At 55.6% G+C, this 19,911-nt stretch overlaps 9 protein-coding genes across 9 annotated transcripts; 6 read left to right on the plus strand and 3 right to left on the minus strand.

Moving 5' to 3' along the window:
- Positions 1–268: 268 nt before the first annotated feature.
- Positions 269–2,026, plus strand: BU25DRAFT_334206 (beta-taxilin; the record flags this gene model as incomplete). Its single annotated transcript, XM_033702522.1, has 4 exons — positions 269–518; positions 707–1,133; positions 1,183–1,426; positions 1,493–2,026. 4 exons carry the CDS (start codon positions 269–271, stop codon positions 2,024–2,026), a joined length of 1,455 nt encoding a protein of 484 aa, XP_033564802.1.
- A 654-nt stretch (positions 2,027–2,680) lies between these two features.
- BU25DRAFT_334782 (2-nitropropane dioxygenase) lies at positions 2,681–3,786 on the plus strand (the record flags this gene model as incomplete). The annotated part of the gene is made up of 2 exons (XM_033702548.1): positions 2,681–3,176; positions 3,227–3,786. 2 exons carry the CDS (start codon positions 2,681–2,683, stop codon positions 3,784–3,786), a joined length of 1,056 nt encoding a protein of 351 aa, XP_033564803.1.
- A 332-nt stretch (positions 3,787–4,118) lies between these two features.
- On the plus strand, positions 4,119–7,344 carry BU25DRAFT_407906 (kinase-like protein). Its single transcript, XM_033705673.1, has 4 exons — positions 4,119–4,390; positions 4,474–4,502; positions 4,554–4,671; positions 4,728–7,344. Exons 1-4 carry the CDS (start codon positions 4,346–4,348, stop codon positions 7,026–7,028), a joined length of 2,493 nt encoding a protein of 830 aa, XP_033564804.1. The 5' UTR covers positions 4,119–4,345; the 3' UTR covers positions 7,029–7,344.
- Positions 7,345–7,720: 376 nt separating this feature from the next.
- Positions 7,721–9,135, minus strand: BU25DRAFT_437866 (Aldo/keto reductase). The gene is made up of 2 exons (XM_033709034.1): positions 8,528–9,135; positions 7,721–8,480 (listed from the first exon to the last, which is right to left on the minus strand). The coding sequence occupies exons 1-2, from the start codon at positions 9,038–9,040 to the stop codon at positions 8,145–8,147; spliced, it is 849 nt and encodes a 282-aa protein (XP_033564805.1). The 5' UTR covers positions 9,041–9,135; the 3' UTR covers positions 7,721–8,144.
- A 419-nt stretch (positions 9,136–9,554) lies between these two features.
- BU25DRAFT_386596 (Methylthioribose-1-phosphate isomerase) lies at positions 9,555–10,779 on the plus strand (the record flags this gene model as incomplete). Its single annotated transcript, XM_033704402.1, has 2 exons — positions 9,555–10,069; positions 10,116–10,779. The coding sequence occupies 2 exons, from the start codon at positions 9,555–9,557 to the stop codon at positions 10,777–10,779; spliced, it is 1,179 nt and encodes a 392-aa protein (XP_033564806.1).
- Positions 10,633–11,435, minus strand: BU25DRAFT_407908 (uncharacterized protein). Its single transcript, XM_033705674.1, has 2 exons — positions 11,292–11,435; positions 10,633–11,243 (listed from the first exon to the last, which is right to left on the minus strand). Exons 1-2 carry the CDS (start codon positions 11,346–11,348, stop codon positions 11,064–11,066), a joined length of 237 nt encoding a protein of 78 aa, XP_033564807.1. The 5' UTR covers positions 11,349–11,435; the 3' UTR covers positions 10,633–11,063.
- A 54-nt stretch (positions 11,436–11,489) lies between these two features.
- Positions 11,490–15,932, plus strand: BU25DRAFT_361604 (uncharacterized protein). Its single transcript, XM_033703703.1, has 2 exons — positions 11,490–14,798; positions 14,848–15,932. The coding sequence occupies exons 1-2, from the start codon at positions 11,596–11,598 to the stop codon at positions 15,884–15,886; spliced, it is 4,242 nt and encodes a 1,413-aa protein (XP_033564808.1). The 5' UTR covers positions 11,490–11,595; the 3' UTR covers positions 15,887–15,932.
- A 766-nt stretch (positions 15,933–16,698) lies between these two features.
- Positions 16,699–18,763, plus strand: BU25DRAFT_407910 (MFS general substrate transporter). The gene is made up of 4 exons (XM_033705675.1): positions 16,699–16,787; positions 16,874–17,337; positions 17,388–18,251; positions 18,316–18,763. The coding sequence occupies exons 2-4, from the start codon at positions 16,905–16,907 to the stop codon at positions 18,618–18,620; spliced, it is 1,602 nt and encodes a 533-aa protein (XP_033564809.1). The 5' UTR covers positions 16,699–16,787; positions 16,874–16,904; the 3' UTR covers positions 18,621–18,763.
- A 642-nt stretch (positions 18,764–19,405) lies between these two features.
- BU25DRAFT_455713 (uncharacterized protein) lies at positions 19,406–19,629 on the minus strand (the record flags this gene model as incomplete). Its single annotated transcript, XM_033709954.1, has 2 exons — positions 19,406–19,467; positions 19,524–19,629. The coding sequence occupies 2 exons, from the start codon at positions 19,627–19,629 to the stop codon at positions 19,406–19,408; spliced, it is 168 nt and encodes a 55-aa protein (XP_033564810.1).
- Positions 19,630–19,911: the final 282 nt, after the last annotated feature.

The following is a 19,911-nucleotide window of genomic DNA, read 5'->3' on the forward strand; positions in this document are numbered from 1 at the left end:
TCGTCGAGGCCGGCGTATGTCCATAGAGCCCTGTAGCCCGCCTGGAGACCCGCTGCGAGTCCCGACGCCGATCCGAGACGTCAGCGACGAGTCCCTCGTTGCGCGCATCGTGCCCGAGAAGCGCCGCTGCACCGGCGAATGCGCATTCGTGCGCTCTGAAGCGTCGACTCTCGCCGTTCAGACGCCCGCTGACAAGGTTGGCTGCCAGCAGAGGACCGCAGCAGGGCAACTACGACACCGAAGCGCCGCACCGAGCAGCCACGAACCTATGGCCACCGTAGCTCAACAGCGCCAACCGTCCGCTCAGTCCCATCCGCACCCTACCCCGAGTCGCAGCGCCTCGGATTCGCCCTCTCCCGCCATGGCTCCCGCTCAGCACAACCCAGCGCCTGCGCCCGCGAAGAAGGGAAAGGGAAAGAAGGCGACCGACCCGTCAGAGCAGCAGAAGCAGATCCAGGCCAAAATCGCGCAGCTTGAGCTCGACGCCGCAGGAGACAAGGAGCAGGAACTCGAAGTCGGTGGGTCAACTCTTTCCGTTTGTGGTTGGGGGTAGATGAGGGGGGGGGGGGGGGGGGGGGGGGGGCCATGTCGCGTGCCACTTGCAGTGTCTGCATGTTGTGGGGCTGCCGTGGTATGGCAGAGGCAGACAGCGAACAGCACGTCACTGCGTTCTGCGAGGGTCATTGGCTGACTTGTGTCTGTACAGAGCGCGAGGTCAAGAAGGCGAATCGCGAAATCGCATCGCTCCTCTCCAACATGGACGGACCCATGTCCCAGTTGACGGCGCTGCAGAAGAAGTACACTGAGCTACTCTCCGACATGAAGCGAATGGAGCGGGAGCACTCGAAAGCGAAGAAGCGCGGCGACCAGCTTCAGAAAGAGAAGGATGCGCAGAGGTCAGAACTGACCAAGGTCACGACCATGAAGGACAAGCTGGACAAGCTCTCAAGAGACTTCGCCAAGGAGAACAAGAAGCTGAAGGACGAACTGCACAAGCTCGAGAACAGCGAATCAACGGCAAGGCACGAGCTCCACACGCGGCTCGAAACCTTGATCGCGGAAGTCGACGATTGCATTAGAGTGGCCGAAGGACCTGAACGCCAGGATGAGCGCGACATCGAATTGGATGAAGCGTAGGCTGTGCTGTTGTGCGGAGTTGACAACAACGCTGACTGATATCAGGTTTCGACTGAAGTTCAAGTCCTTCATCGACCAGTACGAGATGCGTGAACTGCAGTTTCACTCGCTCCTCCGGACCAAAGAGCTTGAGATACAGTACCAAATGGCACGATTGGAGCAGCAGCGCAAACAACAAGAAGCCGAGTCTTCCAAGTCACACCAGCTGACGAGACAGGTGTCGACGTTCTCGCAAACCGAAACCGAGCTCAGGACCCAACTCAACATCTACGTCGAGAAGTTCAAGCAGGTGAGTCTCCCCAACGCTTCCCATTGTTGTTCTGGTAGCATCTTGGTTAATACTGACTAGATGCAGGTTGAGGAAACTCTCAACAACTCCAACGATTTGTTCCTCACGTTCCGCAAGGAGATGGAGGAGATGTCGAAGAAGACTAAGCGCCTCGAAAAAGAGAACCAGAACCTACAACGCCACAAAGAAATCACGAACCGCAATATCGGGGAGATGGTGGAGGAGCGGCAAAGGATGCAAGAGGAGCTAGCAAGGAAGACGAAAGAGGCGGAGGATCAACGCAAGAAGATCGCTCGCCTCGAGACGCTGTGTCGTGGGATGCAGGCACAGGGACGAGGCCAGGTACCTATGGCGGAGCTTGAAGAGGACGAAGAGGTCACAGAGAGCGAGTACGACTACGAAGACGAGGAAGACGACGAAGGGAGCGGCGAGTACGACGACGACACTGAAGAGGATGCTATCGAACCCCCACCCGAACGTCGACCATTCGGGCCCGTACCACCGCCTCCGCCGCCGCCGCCGCCGCCGCACAACGTTGTGAATGGCAGGATTGCTAGCCATAAACAGCCCAATGGGCAGATAAATGGAGTCAAGCGCTAATTGTCATGTCTTAGAAGTCAAAGTCAGTCCTTCTGGGTAGTCTCCTGCTACTCCCGTACAGCGTCACCTACAGCTGCGAAGCAGATTCCACGAGCACCTTGATCGATGTTTCGTGCAGCTACGCACCACGCCTGTTGTTACGTGCAAAGCAAAAGAACGCCTGGAATTACGACTGGCTTCGCCCAACGTTGTGTATATTATTCTTCGCAAGGCAATGGCATGCAGTCTGACTGCTCATCATCACGTCTCTATCATCTTCCTTCTAGTCGAAACAGCTCGTCTGATAGCAGGTTCTTCACTTTCCAACTTCTCGACATACGAAGGCGATCCTAAGCCCAAGCCGTCAACACGTTCGTTGTGCTGACATTTACAGTCTGGCGATTTTCGGCATCTTAGAATCGCGGCACGGTCTTCGTCATGTGTCGAGTCGAAAGGTCTCTGAGCCGAGGCGTTCAGCGGTGCAGCTCCCCCCCCCGCAAAATCCGCGGCTGACTACAGCCGTTATTTAGCATTGCCAACCCCAGATTCTCCCTGCAGCTCGTACTGGGCTCCATACCTCTGACTTTACGCCGCGCATTCCGTGGTTTGTTCTTACCTCCGCAGTTTTCAAGACCTCTTCTAGTCCGGATCCACACAGTCCATACGCGCTCCACAATGTCGACGCCTTCTCTACAAACGCCGCTCTCGAAGCTCTTAGGGATACAGTACCCTATCATCCTCGCTGGCATGGCACGAACATCCGGCGGCCCACTCGCCGCTGCCGTCTCGAACGCAGGTGGGCTCGGTGTCATTGGAGGACTTGGCTACACGCCCGAACAATTGCAGTCCATCATCGACGATCTCAAGAGCAACCTAAACGACAAGTCACTCCCCTTTGGTGTCGACCTCGCACTCCCTCAAGTCGGTGGTAGTGCGCGTAAAACGAATCACGACTATACACATGGCCAGCTCGACGACCTTATCGAAGTCACGATCAAGAATGGAGCAAGATTGTTTGTTAGTGCTGTCGGTGTACCGCCTGCGCGGACTATCAAGAGGCTGCACGAAGCTGGCATCTTGATCATGAACATGGTTGGACACCCAAAGCATGCGGTCAAGGCGCTAGAAGCTGGTGTAGACATTGTGTGCGCGCAGGGCGGCGAGGGTGGTGGTATGTGAACGCACGAGACATGTGAGTGGAGGATACTGACGTGCTACCAGGACACACGGGAGACATTGCAAACAGCATCCTCATTCCATCCGTCGTTGATGTAGCCCGCAAGTACAAGTCACCACTCACCGGCCAGCCCGCCATGGTCGTCGCAGCAGGAGGCATCTACAACGGCCGCAGTCTCGCCAGCAGCTTAATGCAGGGCGCGCAGGGTGTCTGGGTAGGCACACGATTCGTCGCGTCCACAGAAGCCGGCTGCTCGAAGATGCACAAGGAGAACGTTGTGTCGGCAGACTTCACCGACACAGGGCGAACACTGGTCGTTTCCGGGCGGCCGCTGAGAGTCAAGTACAACGACTACATCAACGAGTGGCACTCGAGAGAAGGCGAGATGAAGGAGTTGTTGGACAAGGGTATTGTGCCCCTTGCCAAGGATATGGATGATGGGAAGGATGTGGACATCCCCTTCCTCATGGGACAGGTTGCTGGCATTATCCAGGATATCAAGCCGGCGAAACAGATTGTGGATGATATGGTGAGCGAGGCGGTGCATATGCTCAAGCTTGGGCAGACGTTCATTGAGGCCGCGCCGATAGGGAGTAAGCTTTAAGGAGCCGAACTAGTACATGTAATGAAGGTCGACAGACCAAGTAGTACCGCTGCGCTGGTTCGAGTCAAAGTTGTGCACCTGAGCAGGGTCTGGCCGTCTGGCCGTCACAGCAAGGATCAATTCTCGTGGGGCTGTCGCACAACAAATTACCACAAAATATTGCTGTGCACCTCGATTCTTCCCAATTGCTTGGAAGAAAAGATCAGTCATCGCCATTGCAAATATAGCTCACGGCTGTCGACGACCCTGTTGCGGCAGGGTGCCGGAGGATCTGCGCTGGGGCTAGGGGGGCAAACACGAGAGTTCAGGAGGTGACGCCGCTCAGTCTCTTGTGATCGTCGACTGCGCAAACTCGCTGCTCAGACTCGCAAATTGAAGCCTCCGGAGAAGTGCGGCCTCCCCGTATTCTTTCGCCAGCGACTCCCCGTTTGATCCCACGCACCACGGCCTGGCTTGTGCGGCCTTCACTACGACGCGGCGCAGGCCAATCGTCCGATCCAAAGGTGGTGTTAGATGACGGCGAAAGCACGCCCGTCTCCACGCACAAGTGGCGCTTCTCATGAATCCCAGGGCCACCGCTGAACAAGCTGCACAGAGAAAGAAGGTGCGTTGCGGGGGGAGGGGGGAGGGGGGGGGGGGGGAGGCATGTGGAGGTAGCGCATGCGCAGCATACTGACAGCCAGCCAGCTCGCAAACTCGTACAAGCAGCTTCTCGAGTAAGTACCCGCACAATCGCGCACGCACGCACGATATACTTACGCGCCCAGTGAATTCGCGGCGGCAGACCTCAAGAGCGTCGGCAACTACACGCTCGGCAAGCTGATCGGCAAAGGCAGCTTTGGGAAAGTCTACTTGGCCTCGCACAAGCTCAGCAATGGCTCCAAGGTGCGCAGCAACCAGATGCTATATATACGCGGCAAAGGGCGTGCTGACGGCAACAGGTCGTGCTCAAGTCGGCAAAGAAAGAAGACGCCAACCTCGCGCGCGAGATCCACCACCACCGCCAGTTCATCCACCCGCACATCGCGCGCCTGTACGAGGTCATAGTCACCGAGGAGCTGGTCTGGCTGGTCCTCGAGTACTGCCCCGGCGACGAGCTCTACAACTATCTCCTGCAAAAGGGCGCCCTCGAGCCCGCCAAAGTCCAGCGCATATTCACCCAGCTCGTCGGCGCAGTTTCCTATGTTCACAACAAGTCCTGCGTCCACCGCGACCTGAAGCTCGAGAACATCCTGTTGGATAAACATGGCGATGTGAAGTTGGTTGATTTCGGGTTCACGCGCGAGTATGAGGGGAAAAGCAACTATCTGCAGACTTGGTGTGGGACGGTGTGCTACAGCGCGCCGGAGATGCTGAAGGGCGAGAAGTACGCGGGCGAGAAAGTCGACGTGTGGAGTCTGGGTATCATTCTTTACGCGCTGCTGGTGGGCGAATTGCCGTTTGACGACGACGACGAGATGGTCACGAAGATGAAGATACTGAAAGAGGAGCCCAAGTACCCGGACAGCTTTCCACCGCAGGCAAGGGAGCTGTGCCAGTCGCTGCTCTCGAAACGACCTATCCTGCGACCGACGCTGGCTGATATACTTCAGAACCCCTGGCTGTCGGAGTATGCGCCGCGCCAGCAGGAGACGTTGAAGCTGCAACAGCCTGCGCCTTTCTCGACGGAGCTGGAGAAGGAGGTGCTGCAACGCATGCGAGCTGCCGGAGTCGACATCGACTTGGTTATAGAAAACGTCCTGGCGCAGCGCTGCGACTCGTTGGCAGGATGGTGGGCATTACTGCTAGAGAAGGAGGAACGCAAAGCTAAGAGAAGAGAGCGCAAACGCAAGGAGCGTGAGGCTGAGGCAAAGAGCTTGAGGAGACTGAGTGCGGCTAGCAGTCGCCTTGACAAACTTGCGCCAACTATCAGAGAGACAGATGAGGAAGGTCAGCATTACCCATTCCTTGGAGATCCGCCCAAGAGTCGGGGGAGGTCGATCAACCGGCGGAGTACGCATGGTAAATATGTGAGCTTGCCGACCGGTGTGCCTGTGTTAACGAGTGTCCCAGGTGCTCCTCCTGTTCCAGACCTGCCAGATCTCCCAGAGTCAAGCTCCAGTCCAAACTTCGTCGTCGAGCAACCTCCAACGCCCATCGACAGAGGCTACGCGCGACAATCAAACTCATCTTCTCGTCCCCCACTGCCAGCAAAGGATCTCGACAGACACAAGAGGAGATCACACAACAGCATGTTACAAGTCGTGGGCAGCAATCCCGACCTCCTCCATCCCAATGGCTTTGTGCCCAAGCGCCGCCAAAAACAACCGTTCATCAACCACCTTCTCTCCCTCCGAAACTGGATCAAGGAAACCTCAAAACGCGCGCGCTCCCCAAACTCCAAAGCCAGCAGCGAAAAATCCCCCAAAATCCCCGAAAGCACACGTTCCCAAGGCGACTCGCGCAGCGGCCGACGCACCAGCAACGCAAACCGCAGCTCGGTCTACACACACCCGCCCCCATCAACGCACAACGTGCCGCTCCGCCCACGCGTCACAACGCACGGCTCGGGCTCGATCCGCAGACTCTCCGCCTCGCCCGCGCCGCTGACACCACGCTCGTCCTACCGGCGCTCATCCGGCGGCCTGCGCGGCCGCAAGTCGACGAGCAGCTCGGTGAGCAGTATAAGGAGTATGCCGCACCACCACCACACGCACAGCAAGGCGTCGTCGACGAGCAGTGCGTCGATTGTGAGTCCGAGCGTGTCGACTGTGAGCGGGCACATCAGCAGTCATAAGACGAAGAGTGCGCACAACAGCATCAAAGTCCTCCCTGCAACACCCACATCCTCCACCTTCCCCTCTAACATCCGACTCGTCCGCGCCGGCGCGCCCTCGATCGGTATTTCCACGCTGAACGAAGGCGGTGCAGCGTTCGGCACCGCACCGCCTCCCTCGCCCGGCATCATGTTCGCCAAGCGCAAACGCTCGCCCTTCAAAGGCCCCAACATAGGAACTGGAAACACAACCAACCCGTGGCGCAGCAGAAGCGGTGGCGAGGCGGGGAGCAGGGGTGCGAGTGTTCAGGGTCGGCGCAGCGGCGAGATCATAGGTATCACAGAAGAAGAAGAGGAGGAGGAGGAGGAGGAAGAAGAGATCGAAGAAGTCGACGACTTCAGTCCCGGGCTCAAGCCGGGCGAGTTCATTGTCGATGTTAATGATGACGCGGAGGAGAGGTCGCCGCCTCCGCCTCCCAAAGCGTAGGAGGAGGACGGGAGGGTGTACTTGTTGGTTTGACGGCATTCTCGGTGTTTTCTCGTAGAACAGTGCGGGTTGACGCTTTTCTGCTTGTTGTGCTTGTTGTTCTTCTTGGGTACAAAACGCCCGCCATGTCTTACATATTGCCCTTTTCTTTTTTTTGGTTTACTTTTTGCTACGGTTGCCTTTTTTCTTCTTCCTCTTCTTCCTCTTCTTCCTCTTCTTCCTCTTCTTCTTCTTCTTCTCCGCGCTTAGATTGCCCTCTGTATTTCGTTTCGTTGCGACTAGATACCTCGCCTATTGTTACCCCCCGTTTGTCGAGATCAATCACGCTTTGTCCATGTCCAAATCCCGCTGCTGCCTTTGTTTTCGAGTGACGAGATGACGCAGGGCGAGCGAGCGTCTTCAGCGCCTCGCACCCGTACGATACCGTCACCGAAAGCTGATGCATCGCGGCACCACCACAGTGACGTCCAAAACGAAGAAGACCGACACTCGGTGGCTCAGTAGGCAGACCAGTGCGGCTACATGGCATGTACTACGGGAAGGCACACTTCACTTAGCTTCCGGCTTCGGTGGAAGTGTGGCTTACTTCAGTGATGCCAAAAGTACGAGACTATCGCGGTATATTTTAGCCTTGACCGTTCCGGATGTACCATCACCGCAATTGAATTTGATGCCCTCAATATTATCTGCGACGTTGCGATCGTACTAAGTATCTCTCAAGAATCGCATCTTCAACGTTGCGATGCGATAAAGCGGTTGAAAGGGTAGCCTGGACGTAGTCAGACTTCTGGCACCATGGGGATAGTCATGCAACACACCTGAAAGAAGATGGCGTGTTGGGCCTGTGGCAGCTATCTACTTGTGTGTCAACTACCAGAAGTCTGCCTCATGATATATCTCCATCGATTCCAGAGATTCGGGGGACGACGAATAACCAGCCGGAGCCTTCATCTTCCTGACCTTACGCGCACGCTTTTCCTTGATATAGCTCTACTCTTCCCAAGGTCTCAGGTACAGTCGCCGAAGCCAAGCCTCCAACATTCGAGTGACCTCATTCAAGATTTCTTTGATAGGATCGCGTCGGCGAACGGTCATCCTTGGCGAGTCACTCCATTCCTACTCATTGCTGACTGCCTGCACCAGCGCGCCCTTCTCCATCTCATCCAGCTCGTTCAGCTTGGCCATGTCGTCGTTGTCGAGCTCGAAGCCGTAGAGGTCCGCGTTGCTCTCGATTCTGGAGGGCGTGTCGCTCTTAGGGAGGGGCACGAAGCCGCGCTGCAGACTCCAGCGTACGAGGACTTGGGCGTCGCTCACGTTGTGCTTCTTTGCGATGCTTTGGAGTGTCTGGTCTTGCGCCTTTTGGTTGCGGACGAGCGGGCAGTAGGCTTCGACGACAATGTTGTTCTTTTGGCAGTACTCGACGGCTTCCTTCTGTTGGCACCAGGGGTGGAGCTGGCATACGTTAGTGGATCGAGATTCGAACACGATAGCCGACGTACCTCGATCTGGTTGATGGCAGGTGGCCAGACCTTGCCAATCTTCTTGATCTCCTCAATGTGACCGATGCCATAATTACTGACACCAATCTCGCGTGCCTTACCCTCTGACTTGGCCTTCTCCAGCGCGAGCCACATCAGCTTCCTCTTCTCCGGCCCTGCGTTAGGGCTGTGAATAAGGAAGAGATCCACGTATCCATCCTTGCCAGAGAGTTTCTCGACGCTCTCCAACACACTCTTGTATGTCGATTCGACGTCGTTGCCCGGGCTGAGGATCTTGGTGGTGAGGTAGACTTCCTCACGCTTGAGGCCAGATTCCTTCAGCGCCTGTCCGACTTGCTCTTCGTTCGCATAGTACTGTGCCGTGTCGATGTGTCGGTAGCCAGCCTTCAGAGCTGTGAGACAGGACTTAACGCATGTCTCTGGGGGCGATTGGTAGACACCGAAGCCTAGTTGGGGGATCTTGTGGGAGGAATTGGGGAGAGGGAGTGTGGAGTTCAAGCTGAGCTTTGACATGGTGGAGGTGTTCTTAGTGATAGTTGAATAGCGATGAGATATGCGAGTGAATGCTGGGTTGAAGATGGCAAAACGTGATGAGCAGATCAATCGAGAGGTAGTGAACATGAGAAGAAGCTGCAGAGTGGACAGATTGTTCCTGCCCCGGCAGCTCTAAACGCCACCCTGCGCACACCAGGCGCTCGTCTAGGTAGTCCTGATGTCATTGTATTGGAGCTCGTTGAGCTTGACTGTGGGTCGTTTTAGTGAAGTCGAGCTTTACGTGATGATTGAAGACGAATTCGAAGGTTGTTTGGACTGGAGAATATCGTCATAGAGCTTCTTGTGGTCTTTGTAGAAGCTCTGCTCTATACTTGCTTGTTTACTTGTTGTTGCCCCTCCATCACGCTTCGTTGGTGGGGCAAGACCCCACGTCAGAAACGTGTTGCTCGCGTTGGGCAATCGCGACCCAAGCTCGCCATCTTGAGTTTTTGCCTTGACAGAAAACGCTTCAACCAACTTCAGAATCAACAACATGGTGCTCCAAGCGATCAAGTACACGCGGGGTCAGCTCGAAATTCTCGACCAGCTTAAGCTGCCTCATGCCGAAGGGTATGATCACATCTACTCCAGCACCGATGCATGGCATGCCATCAAAGAGATGCGAACTCGAGGAGCACCCGCGATTGCCATTGTTGCTGCTCTTGCTTTGGCTGTCGAACTCACAAACATGAAGCTCTCGTCGGTGGCGGAGGAGGTACAAGTTTTCATCACGGAAAAGTTGGACTACCTGGTCACAAGCCGACCAACTGCTGTGAACCTTGCAGATGCGGCAGGGAAGTTGAGGAAGATTACTGAAGACGCTGCTAAGAAAGAGGGAGCCAGTGGAGATTTTGTGAGGGAGGCGTATGTCAAAGCTGCAGAGCAGATGCTCGTCGATGATGTGAGCGACAACGAGAACATTGGCAAGCACGGCGCAGAGTGGATTGTGAAGAACACAGAAGCTGGCAAGAAAGGGCCAGTAAGCATGTTGACGCATTGCAACACTGGGTACGTGCTCGTCCCCGAAGTTCGGTGACATCACTGAACTCTCTAGGTCACTTGCAACTGCAGGGTACGGAACTGCTCTGGGTGTCATCCGGTCGCTGCACTCCAGTGGGTCACTGAAGCATGCATTCTGCTCAGAAACCCGTCCATACAACCAAGGTTCGAGGCTGACTGCTTTCGAACTGGTACATGACCAGATACCGGCCACCTTGGTCACTGACTCCATGGCAGCGGCCCTGCTTCGACTCAGAGGCGGCAGCGAGAACATTGCTGGCATCGTTGTCGGTGCCGATCGTGTTGCTGCGAACGGTGACACTGCGAACAAGATTGGTACTTACTCTTTGGCTATCCTTGCGAAACACCATGGAGTCAAGTTCCTTGTCGCTGCACCAAGAACGACTATCGACCTGAAGACCAAATCTGGAGCAGACATCGTCATCGAGGAGCGAGCCGGCAAGGAAGTGACTCTGATCAAGGGACCTCGCCATGATGGCGTCAACTTGGATCTCGCAGTAGTGGAGACTGTCAGCATTGCAGCGAACGGCATTAACGTATGGAACCCTGCGTTCGATGTTACCCCTGCCGAGCTCATTGATGGTATCATCACCGAGGTGGGCGTATTCGAGAAGGACAGCGAAGGCATTTTCCATTTGGAGGAGGCTTTCCAGGCCAAGGGTTCAGAGGTGAAGCCCTCGACGATTGGAGGCTTGTAGATGGATTTGTGGAGATGCGAGTATATAGATACCCAATATAGACAAAGTGCACTGTTGTTCTGAAACGACAGTGTCAAGCTCCTAACCATTTCCCTCCATTATCCGTCCGCTTACATGCACCTGATCATTGTGATCATCGAACTCGTGGGTATCGTTACGTTGGGCTCGCTGGACTGCCTAGGCCGGGAGCTGTGTAGCTTGTTGAGGCGCACTGCTTGGCAGAGAATAGCTCTTGTTTGTCTGCCTCTTATCTATGCTGCTAGCTTCGAGCAGTGGACACTGCTTTATGAGCTCTCAGGTTGACCCTGGGAAGAAGGCTTCTCGCTCGTCGAGGCACCGGTCTGCATGTCCTTCTCAGCTTTCTCAGCCTGCGCCAGAAGCTCTTCAATCTTCTTCTCCAGCGAGTCCAGATGGCTCTCCAGTGCAGATGCGGTTCGTTCGCCTCGAGCAAGCTCCTTCATTGCCTATGGCAGCCGTCAGGAGTTATTACGGCATTCTAAGAAGCTCCCTACCTCGGCGAAATCAGCTTCTGCGTTTGGTGCAGATGCTCCATTTTGGTCGTGCGACATAGTGGATGTGGTGCAGGGACGTTACTGTTGCGGTGGCTCAGTCGCACGCGCATTCGTACCCAATGCTGGATGACGAAGCTCGTGCCCTAGCGCAAACGGGACCTGGAGAAGCAACAGCACAGACAGGCACCCAACCTTATACATCACCCTCTCCACCCGTTCGCGTGCGATTCCTCCTGCACTTCTAATAATAACTCGCATGCGAAACACGCGAGCCGTCTAATCGACCCGCGACCGCTCGCACACGATGTTTTCTGGGTCCAATTCGTACTTAGGGGGCGGGAACAGTGCTCGAGGGCCGCCGCAGCCTCAGTATGGCCAGCAGCAGCAGTTCGGCCAGCAGCAGGGCTTCCAGGGCGGGATGCAGCCCCAACAGATAGGCTTTGGAGGAGGCTCAATGCAGCCAATGCAGCCAATGCAGCAGCAGTTCACAGGCTATCCGGGCCAGCCGCAGGGCTTTGGACAGCAGCAGCCTCAGCAGACAGGCTTCGGACAGCAGCCCCAGCAGCTGCAGTCGCAGTTCACGGGCTACCCTGGGCAGCAGCAGAACCAGGGCTTCCAGCAGCAAGCTCCCCAGCAGCAGCCCTTCCAGACCGGCGCACCACAGCAGCAACAGCAGCAGCAGCAGCAGCAACAACAAGTTCCCCCGCAGCCGCAGAGACCCCAGGCCACGGGCATGACCTCGTCCGCCATGGCCGATTCTTTCAGGGGAACTTCGTCGTCAGTTCCGCCGCCCGTGCCTGCAAAGACAGGGAGCAAGATCCCCAGCATACGGCTGTCGTTCATCACGGCGCAGGATCAGGCCAAGTTCGAGCAGCTGTTCAAGTCTGCTGCAGGAGACGCCCAGGCTCTGTCAGGAGACCAGGCGCGAGACTTGCTGCTGCGGTCGAAGCTGCCAGGAGATGCGCTGGGACACATCTGGACGCTGTCTGACACTACCAAGTCAGGGCAGCTTCTGTTCCCCGAATTTGCCCTTGCCATGTACCTTTGTAACCTGAAGTTAACTGGTAAAGACCTCCCGAACACTTTGCCTGACCGTGTCAAGAACGAAGTGTCAAGTATGGTCGACATCATCTCCTTCAACACCGCCGACGACCAACCGAGCCGTCCTACCCCAGCGAGCAATGCTCCCTCGTTCAATGAGCCTCCCACGATTCAGCAGCCGCAACCGCAGCAATCGAACAGCCAACTGCTCTCCTCGTTGGCTCCTCAGCCAACCGGATATGGCCAGCAGCCTATGGGCATGCAACCCACGGGCATGCAGCCACAGCAGACTGGCTTTGGTCAAGGCATGGGAGGTGGCTACAACGGCCCGCGTCCTCCAATGCCACCAATGCCCACTGGGTTCGGTGGTAACAACCTGACTCCTCAACAAACTGGTATGGCGCCTCTCAACGCTCAGCCAACAGGCATGCCTGGCCAGTGGGGCCTCGTTAACACGCCTTCCACTGGACTCCCCAACATCGAGGCACTAGCAGGGCGTATGATGCCGCAGACCGGCCGTGACGCGGGCAGCCAGCAGACTACTAGTGGACTCACTGGTAACGCGACTATTCCTTGGGCTATCACAAAGGGAGAGAAGAAGCTGTACGACGACACCTTCAGAGCTTGGGACGGCATGGGCAAAGGTTACATTGCTGGTGCGCAGGCTATTGAGATCTTGGGTCAGAGTGGTCTACCAAAGCCAGACTTGGAGAAGATCTGGACACTTGCTGACTCGGCGGATCGTGGCCGTCTCAACTTGGACGAATTCGCCGTCGCAATGCATCTTATTTACCGCAAGCTGAACGGATACCCTGTGCCAAACCGTCTGCCTCCCGAGTTGGTCCCACCCTCTACGCGCAACATCAACGATTCGATCGGCGCAATGAAGAATCTGCTTCGTGGCGATGCTGAAGACAGAAAGAACTCTGGGGCGTTCCTTCAGCCGCAGCGTACTGGTGTCAGCTACCTTAAAACTCACTCGTTCCGTTCCGGGAGTCCAGCAGCAGGAGGCCGAAAGGATGCTACCGTCTTCCGAAACAACGACGACAATGCTGGTTACCGCTCAAGCGCAAGACACCGTGTTGGCGCTGGTGGCCGCTCGCCTTCGCCTGCTTCCGGCGCATCTTCACCTACCTCTGGACGTCCAGACGAGATGTCTTTGGAACAGCTCAGGAAAGCAGTCAAGGAGAAGCAGATCCTGCTGGACGCTATGGACACCCAGGACGAGAACGCTGCTGATGAGGATGACGCTCTCGATCGCCGAGACCGCAAGGAGGCTGACGATCTATACCGCCGCATTCGCAGAGTCCAGGAAGACATCGATGCTCATCCTAAGGCATCCCTACACGGCGGCGATTCTGACGCCGAACGCCGTGCGCTCAAGCGACAGCTACAGACTTTGACCGACCGTCTGCCGGAAGTTGCTTCCAACGTGCGCCGCATTGAGCGTGAGATTGCTGATGCTCAGCTCGAGCTTTTCAGGCTGAAAGATGCTAAAGCGCATCCCGGATCCGCATCTACGATTGTCGGAACGGGACCTGGCGGTGCGGTGACAGAGTCAGACCGATTGAAGGCACGTGCTAAAGCTATGATGCAAGCACGTTCTGCTGCTTTGACCGGCAGGCCTGCCCCTGCTACTGACGATACAGGTGCAGCAACTGAGCGCTTGGAGAAGGAGCAGTCCCGAATCCGATCTGAGAAGGAGAACAATGAGCGCATGATTCGCGACATAGAGGATAGTGTCAACGAGTATACCAAGGGACTTGAGGCCAGCCTCAAGGAGGGTGGACATGACAACCGCAGCGAGCACGAGCGGCGCAGATGGGAAGAGGCTCTCGGTGTTGAGGATGAGGTCAAGGACTTCATCTTCGATTTGCAGCGAAGCAGCCGTGCTGCTCGCGTCCGCAAGGAAGACAAATCTCGTGATACTGGTCGCGCTTCTTCGCGCACTAATGAGACCCAGTCTACTTCTCGCTACGAGAGTCCTGCGCGTGCCACAGAGTCTCCACGTTCGACACCTACACCCGGCGGTGCATCTTCGTACAAGACACCAGCAGAGCGAGCTGCGTTCATTAAGCAGCAAGCTGAGCAACGCATGGCTGAACGTCTGGCTGCTCTGGGTCTCCGAGCTCCAGCCAAAGCTGGCGAGACCCCTGAGCAGCGTGCAGAGCGCGAGAAGAAGGAGCGCGAGGCTAAACTTAGACAAGCTGAAGAGGAAGATGCTCGCCGCGAGCAAGAAAGACAGAGAAGGCTCGAAGGCGAGTCCACGGCGCCTCCAGCTCCGGCCAAGGCAGCTGGCAAGAAGCCGGCTCCTCCTCCACCAGCCTCGCGCAAGAACAAGGCCGATGTTGCACAGCATGATACAGAGCAGGCGGAGGCTGAAGCAAAGAGGGCAGAGAACGAGATTGCTGAGCAGGCCCTAAGGGAGCAGCAGCAAGCTCAGGAAGCGGAGACTAAGCGCATGGAGTAAGTCAAAGAAGAAGTAAGGAAGGACCATCACTAACAGCTGCACTAGGGAAGAAGAGCGCCGACAAGAAGATGAGCTGGCCAAGGAGCGCGAGGCTGCCCAAGCCCGGCTCAAGGCTCTGGAGGAGCAGGTACAACAAGGCAAGCTCAAGAAGGCAGAAGAAAAGAAGCGTAGAGCTGGCGCACAGAAAGAACAACAGGAGAAGGAGGCCAAGTTGGCTGCACAGCGTGCCGAGATCGAAGCTGCTCGTGAACGTGAGCGACAGTTGCAGCTCCAATTGGAGGCTCTCGATGACGAGGACTCTTCTGACGACGAGGGTCCTCAGCACATCACCCCGCAAGAGTCCACTCCTACTGCGAGTCAAGAACTTCCACGAAGCACAGCACCGCCGCCTGCGCCACCTATGCCGCAGCTTCCAGGGTCGTTCCCAAGCCCTCCCGCATCGTCGGTCACCAGTCCTCACCCTGTTGCTGGTGGTGAGACAACCAACCCCTTCTACAAGAAGATGGCCATGTCTACCCAGGACAATAACACACCGCCACCTCCAGCTAGCAACACCAGCGAGTTGTCGACGAACCCGTTCCACCGCTTGACGCAGGAGCAGGCTAACAAGGCTGCCGCGCCAACTTTCAACGAACCTGCTGCACCATCAGCTCGCACTCGTGGACGACAGGACGATGATGACTGGTCTGTCGTTGATTCGGACGATTCGTCCTCGGACGAGGACGAAGCACCTACACAGGGAGGTGCCAAACACCTGGCTTCAATCCTGTTTGGCACAATGGCACCACCACGTCCATTGTCGTCGATGGACAACAAGGACTCCCCTGCTCAAAGCCCAGCTCCACCAGCGGGCATTCCACCGCCTCCGCCAATGCCTGCAGGCTCTGCTCCTCCTCCACCTCCAGGACCACCACCGCCCCCTATGGGAGGTGCTCCTCCGCCGCCACCGATGCCTCAAATGAAGGCACCTGGTGGTCTGCCAGATCGCGGAGCTCTTCTTGGTCAGATTCAGGCCGGGAAGGGTCTGCGCAAGGTTGAGACGAAGGACAGGAGTACTTCAACGACGGCCGGTAAGGTCTTATAGAGTGTGGGAAGTAGTGTCTGTAGATAGATTATAATATTGATGTTGCTCTCTTGATACTCAAGTACCGTGTTTGTGAATCTTGGAATACCCACCAGCAATCATTACGATGCTCGGATCCGAGAGCCTTGTCGCCTAACGGCACTCTCAAAGCGAGTGGATCGGACTCCAGTCACTGGAGACGTGCGGGAGAGCGAGGATCTGGGGAATGTGGGACAGTCCGCAACAGCGGGGCCTCTTGACCTTAAGCCAACGTCGCATGCTGTTTCCCAAGATCTCTTCACGATCTAGGGCCATAATATCGAGTATCGCATCAGGTACTCTACACTCTCAACGATTCAAAACAACAAATGCGAAAAGGTGCAAGCCACCAATTCAGAACAGTCGAACCATGACTCTTCCGCGGAGCGCACTGAGTGCACCAATGCTAGCACCTCTCACGAACGGACAGCAGACACGATCCAAGCTCGGAGCATGCCGCACAGATTGCTCACAGATGCATGACATCGTAAAGAGCGAATTGATAATTGCATTTGAATTTCCGATGCCGCATTCGTTTGTTGCGTGCACCTATCAGACACGTCGGAGGGAGCTTGCCACCGACCCTCCACTTATCTCCGCTGTGGCGTGCTTTCTCCCGCGCTCAAGCTCGCCTTGACCCTGGACAAGCCTTTTCTGGCACAGTTCACCGGCATAGGAGTCCTGTGATCGGTGAGTTGGTCCAACATATGGATGCGACACGCTTCTCCCCGCTGCTTGGCTTCTGGATACACCTCCGACTTCCCGGGTTTGTTCTTCAATAGATACGGCTGTTCGAACGCACCACTACAGGTGCCCTGTTCAGAAGCACAAAACAGTTGTGTCACAAGACGTAGAGTAACAGGTCGTCAAAAGTTGCCCACCAGCGGTAAGTTGGCTTAAGCAAGGACTACCCTATCTTACTACAGAAGCTTCAAAAGTGTAGCCTTGCTTCAGCATACTAACACATCATGCAGCAGTACACTCCTTCACAGCTTCCACAATGGCAACACCAGCAACATTTTCAAACCCTACACGAGAGGCACAAGACCTTAATGAGAAGGAGAGTGAAGCATACCAGCAAGGCCAAGATGCCGACACATTCACTGCAGATGTAGAGAAAGGCGCACAAAGCCAAGCACTATCAACACACACAGGCGAACACACACTAAGCGGTGATGCGCCCGTACACGAGGAGGCACGGGATCCAAACGTTGTTGACTGGGACGGGCCTGACGATCCTGCGAACCCTCTGAACTGGCCGGCAAAGAAGAAATGGTCTATCATTGCTGCACTGGGAGCTGTTACATTCATCACACCGCTCGCGTCATCGTTCTTTGCGCCTGGTGTGCCGCAGGTTATGCGTGCTTTCGAGGAGCAGTCGAATCTGATGGCTACATTCGTCGTGTCTGTGTACCTTCTCGGGTTCGCTATTGGTACGTTGATTCTATGATAGCTTCAACACCCAAACTGACATTTGCTCCAGGCCCTCTTGTAATCGCACCCATGTCCGAGATGTACGGACGCATGCCCATCTACAACATCTGCAACGTCCTCTTCATCATCTTCAACATCGCCTGTGCCCTTTCAAACTCTATGGGAATGCTCATCGCCTTCCGACTCCTTGCTGGTTGCGCCGGTGCTTCACCCCTCACACTTGGAGGCGGCACAATCGCAGACATATTCCCACCCCAGCAACGCGCGGGCGCCATGGCCATCTACTCCGTGGGGCCCCTACTCGGTCCCATCATCGGTCCCGTATGTGGTGGTTTCCTTGTCGAGTCTCTCTCCTGGCGCTGGGTATTCTGGATCCTGGCCATCTTTGGCGGCGTCTTCAGTCTCTCGTTCGCGTTCCTCGGCCACGAGACCTTCCACCAGACCATTCTGGACAAGAAAGTCGCTCGTCTCCGTAAGGAGACAGGGAACATGGAGCTCCGCTCGAAACTCAACAACGGGCTTCCGCCTAAGGAGGTCTTCACCCGCGCTATTGCGCGCCCGATGAAGATGCTCTTCTTCTCGCCCATTGTGTTCCTCATGTCGCTCTACATCTCCGTCAACTACGGTATCTTGTACCTGTTCTTCACGACCATGACGTTCGTCTTCGAGGGCCAGTATCACTTCTCCTCTGGCGCTGTCGGACTCGCATATCTTGGTATGGGCGTGGGTATGATTCTGGGCATGGGTGTGCTGGGTACAATGTCCGACAAGAACATTAAAAAGCACCAGGCCAAGGGTAACGCGAAGCCTGAGCACCGTTTGCCTATGTTTCTTACTATTCCTGGCGCTGTTAGTTTGCCGTTGGGGATTTTCTTGTATGGGTGGACCACGTATTATGGTGTGCATTGGATTGGTAAGCCCTCACTTCGTTCCCTTACCTTTCTCTTCCTGTTGGGGAGATGGCTAAGACACCACAGTCCCCATCATCGGCACAGCTTTCATTGGCGTCGGCAACCTCACTGCCATGATGACCATCCAGACCTACCTCGTTGACGCCTTCAACGTGCACGCCGCGTCAGCCATCGCCGCCAACACCGTTCTTCGCTCTGTTTTCGGCGGCGTGCTGCCCCTCGCTGGGCTCGACATGTACGACAAGCTCGGTTTGGGCTGGGGTAACTCGTTGCTCGGGTTTGTTGCACTGTGCTTTATCCCTGTGCCTGTGCTGTTCAGGTTGTATGGCGAGAGGATTAGGACGAACCCTAAGTTTCAGGTACAGTTCTAGGTTGATAGTTGTGAAGTAGAGAAGAGGGGGAAGAACGTTAGGAGTGAGTGCATTGCATAGCATGGCGAATTTGCATGATAGAAAGTCTTTTACGCAGTATATACCCCTATAGTATAATCATTGTAATCAAAGATGTGGCATGGTTTGTTTGAGCTGAGTCGTGTGCGGTAGTTCCAGCTCTTTGTGATCTCTGTGAAAGGCAAGGTTGCGCTGGAAGTTTGACTTGGACAGAACACAGTCTTCAATATGAGTTTTGCATCCCATCAGTGTCTGCATATAGTGAGCTTTCTTGGGCGAAGAAGATGCAAGTGCAGTCATGTTCCTACTTCTAGCTTAGACGTAGCACCCAAATCCTCATGTATTTGTCTGATTACGCATGGCACACGTCCGTGCAGGAGGACATGGCTCAAGACGTGCTTGCAGTTCTTGCGCTGATTTCCGGAACCACCTATTGACATTAGCCCATGCTCGTGACCGCTGCCCAGCCTTTCATCAACGTGTCCATTGCTGCAAGTAGTGTTGATTTCGAATTCCATTGGTATGTGCCCTCAACCTAGGTGTAATGTGCTGTATGCACAGAGATGTTGTACGCCAGAACGCCGCGCCCTATGTCCAGTGAAAGGCTTAAATCGAAAGAATACAAAGTGCTTTTGTGAAGCATGCCTGGTGCTCGATTCTCGTAGCACGTTATGCCATTTTCTCTTCATAACCTGTAATTGTTTTGGCGGCGGGTATGAGGACTCGAAGGAGGTGAGTTAAGGAACTCGGGAGTCGTGAAGCGTGGCTTAGAAGAACAGCTTCAGGATCTCAAAGAGCAGACCTCCGCAGAGGACGAAAGCGAGGACGACTGTCCATACATTAGCGTCTTGCCCTTCATATTTCTTGAACTCTAGATGCACATACTGATCCAGATCTTGCTGATTGGGCTCTTCTGAGGCCCCCTCGGCTTCACAACTTGTGCAGTCTCGGGCTTGCCCATCTTTCTCTCCTGTGACTTGGCGAAGCGCATGTTCGCCTGGCGCTGCTGTGGTGTTTGTGCCTAACCATCTCGTTAGCCAATCCCAGCTTCATTCGGCGGAATTGTCCCGATGTGGAGGACCATAGCAGCCAGGGGAACTAGCGGGTAGCGTACCATTGTGATGGATGGTGTGCGGTTTGACTCGCGGAGAGAGAGTTATGGGGGAGAGAGTGGTGGAGGAGGAGAAGGGAAGAGTGAAGGAGAGAGGTAAAAAGGAACGAGCGCGTGGTGTCTGAGTTGTGAGTAGGGATGGTGATGCAAGGTGTTCCTTCG

Source organism: Macroventuria anomochaeta (genome assembly GCF_010093625.1).
Source record: "Macroventuria anomochaeta strain CBS 525.71 unplaced genomic scaffold BU25scaffold_6, whole genome shotgun sequence".
Lineage (NCBI taxonomy): Eukaryota > Fungi > Ascomycota > Dothideomycetes > Pleosporales > Didymellaceae > Macroventuria > Macroventuria anomochaeta.

Coding starts and splice junctions, on each gene's coding strand:
- BU25DRAFT_407910 (XM_033705675.1), top strand. CDS start 16,905: ATGGCAACACCAGCAACATTTTCAAACCCTACACGAGAGGCACAAGAC. Junction 17,338..17,387: donor CCTTCTCGGGTTCGCTATTG/GTACGTTGATTC, acceptor CATTTGCTCCAG/GCCCTCTTGTAATCGCACCC. Junction 18,252..18,315: donor TTATGGTGTGCATTGGATTG/GTAAGCCCTCAC, acceptor AAGACACCACAG/TCCCCATCATCGGCACAGCT.
- BU25DRAFT_437866 (XM_033709034.1), bottom strand. CDS start 9,040: ATGTCAAAGCTCAGCTTGAACTCCACACTCCCTCTCCCCAATTCCTCC. Junction 8,481..8,527: donor CTGCCATCAACCAGATCGAG/GTACGTCGGCTA, acceptor AACGTATGCCAG/CTCCACCCCTGGTGCCAACA.
- BU25DRAFT_407906 (XM_033705673.1), top strand. CDS start 4,346: ATGAATCCCAGGGCCACCGCTGAACAAGCTGCACAGAGAAAGAAG. Junction 4,391..4,473: donor AAGCTGCACAGAGAAAGAAG/GTGCGTTGCGGG, acceptor ACAGCCAGCCAG/CTCGCAAACTCGTACAAGCA. Junction 4,503..4,553: donor TCGTACAAGCAGCTTCTCGA/GTAAGTACCCGC, acceptor TTACGCGCCCAG/TGAATTCGCGGCGGCAGACC.
- BU25DRAFT_407908 (XM_033705674.1), bottom strand. CDS start 11,348: ATGTCGCACGACCAAAATGGAGCATCTGCACCAAACGCAGAAGCTGAT. Junction 11,244..11,291: donor CAGAAGCTGATTTCGCCGAG/GTAGGGAGCTTC, acceptor CGGCTGCCATAG/GCAATGAAGGAGCTTGCTCG.
- BU25DRAFT_361604 (XM_033703703.1), top strand. CDS start 11,596: ATGTTTTCTGGGTCCAATTCGTACTTAGGGGGCGGGAACAGTGCTCGA. Junction 14,799..14,847: donor GCGGAGACTAAGCGCATGGA/GTAAGTCAAAGA, acceptor CAGCTGCACTAG/GGAAGAAGAGCGCCGACAAG.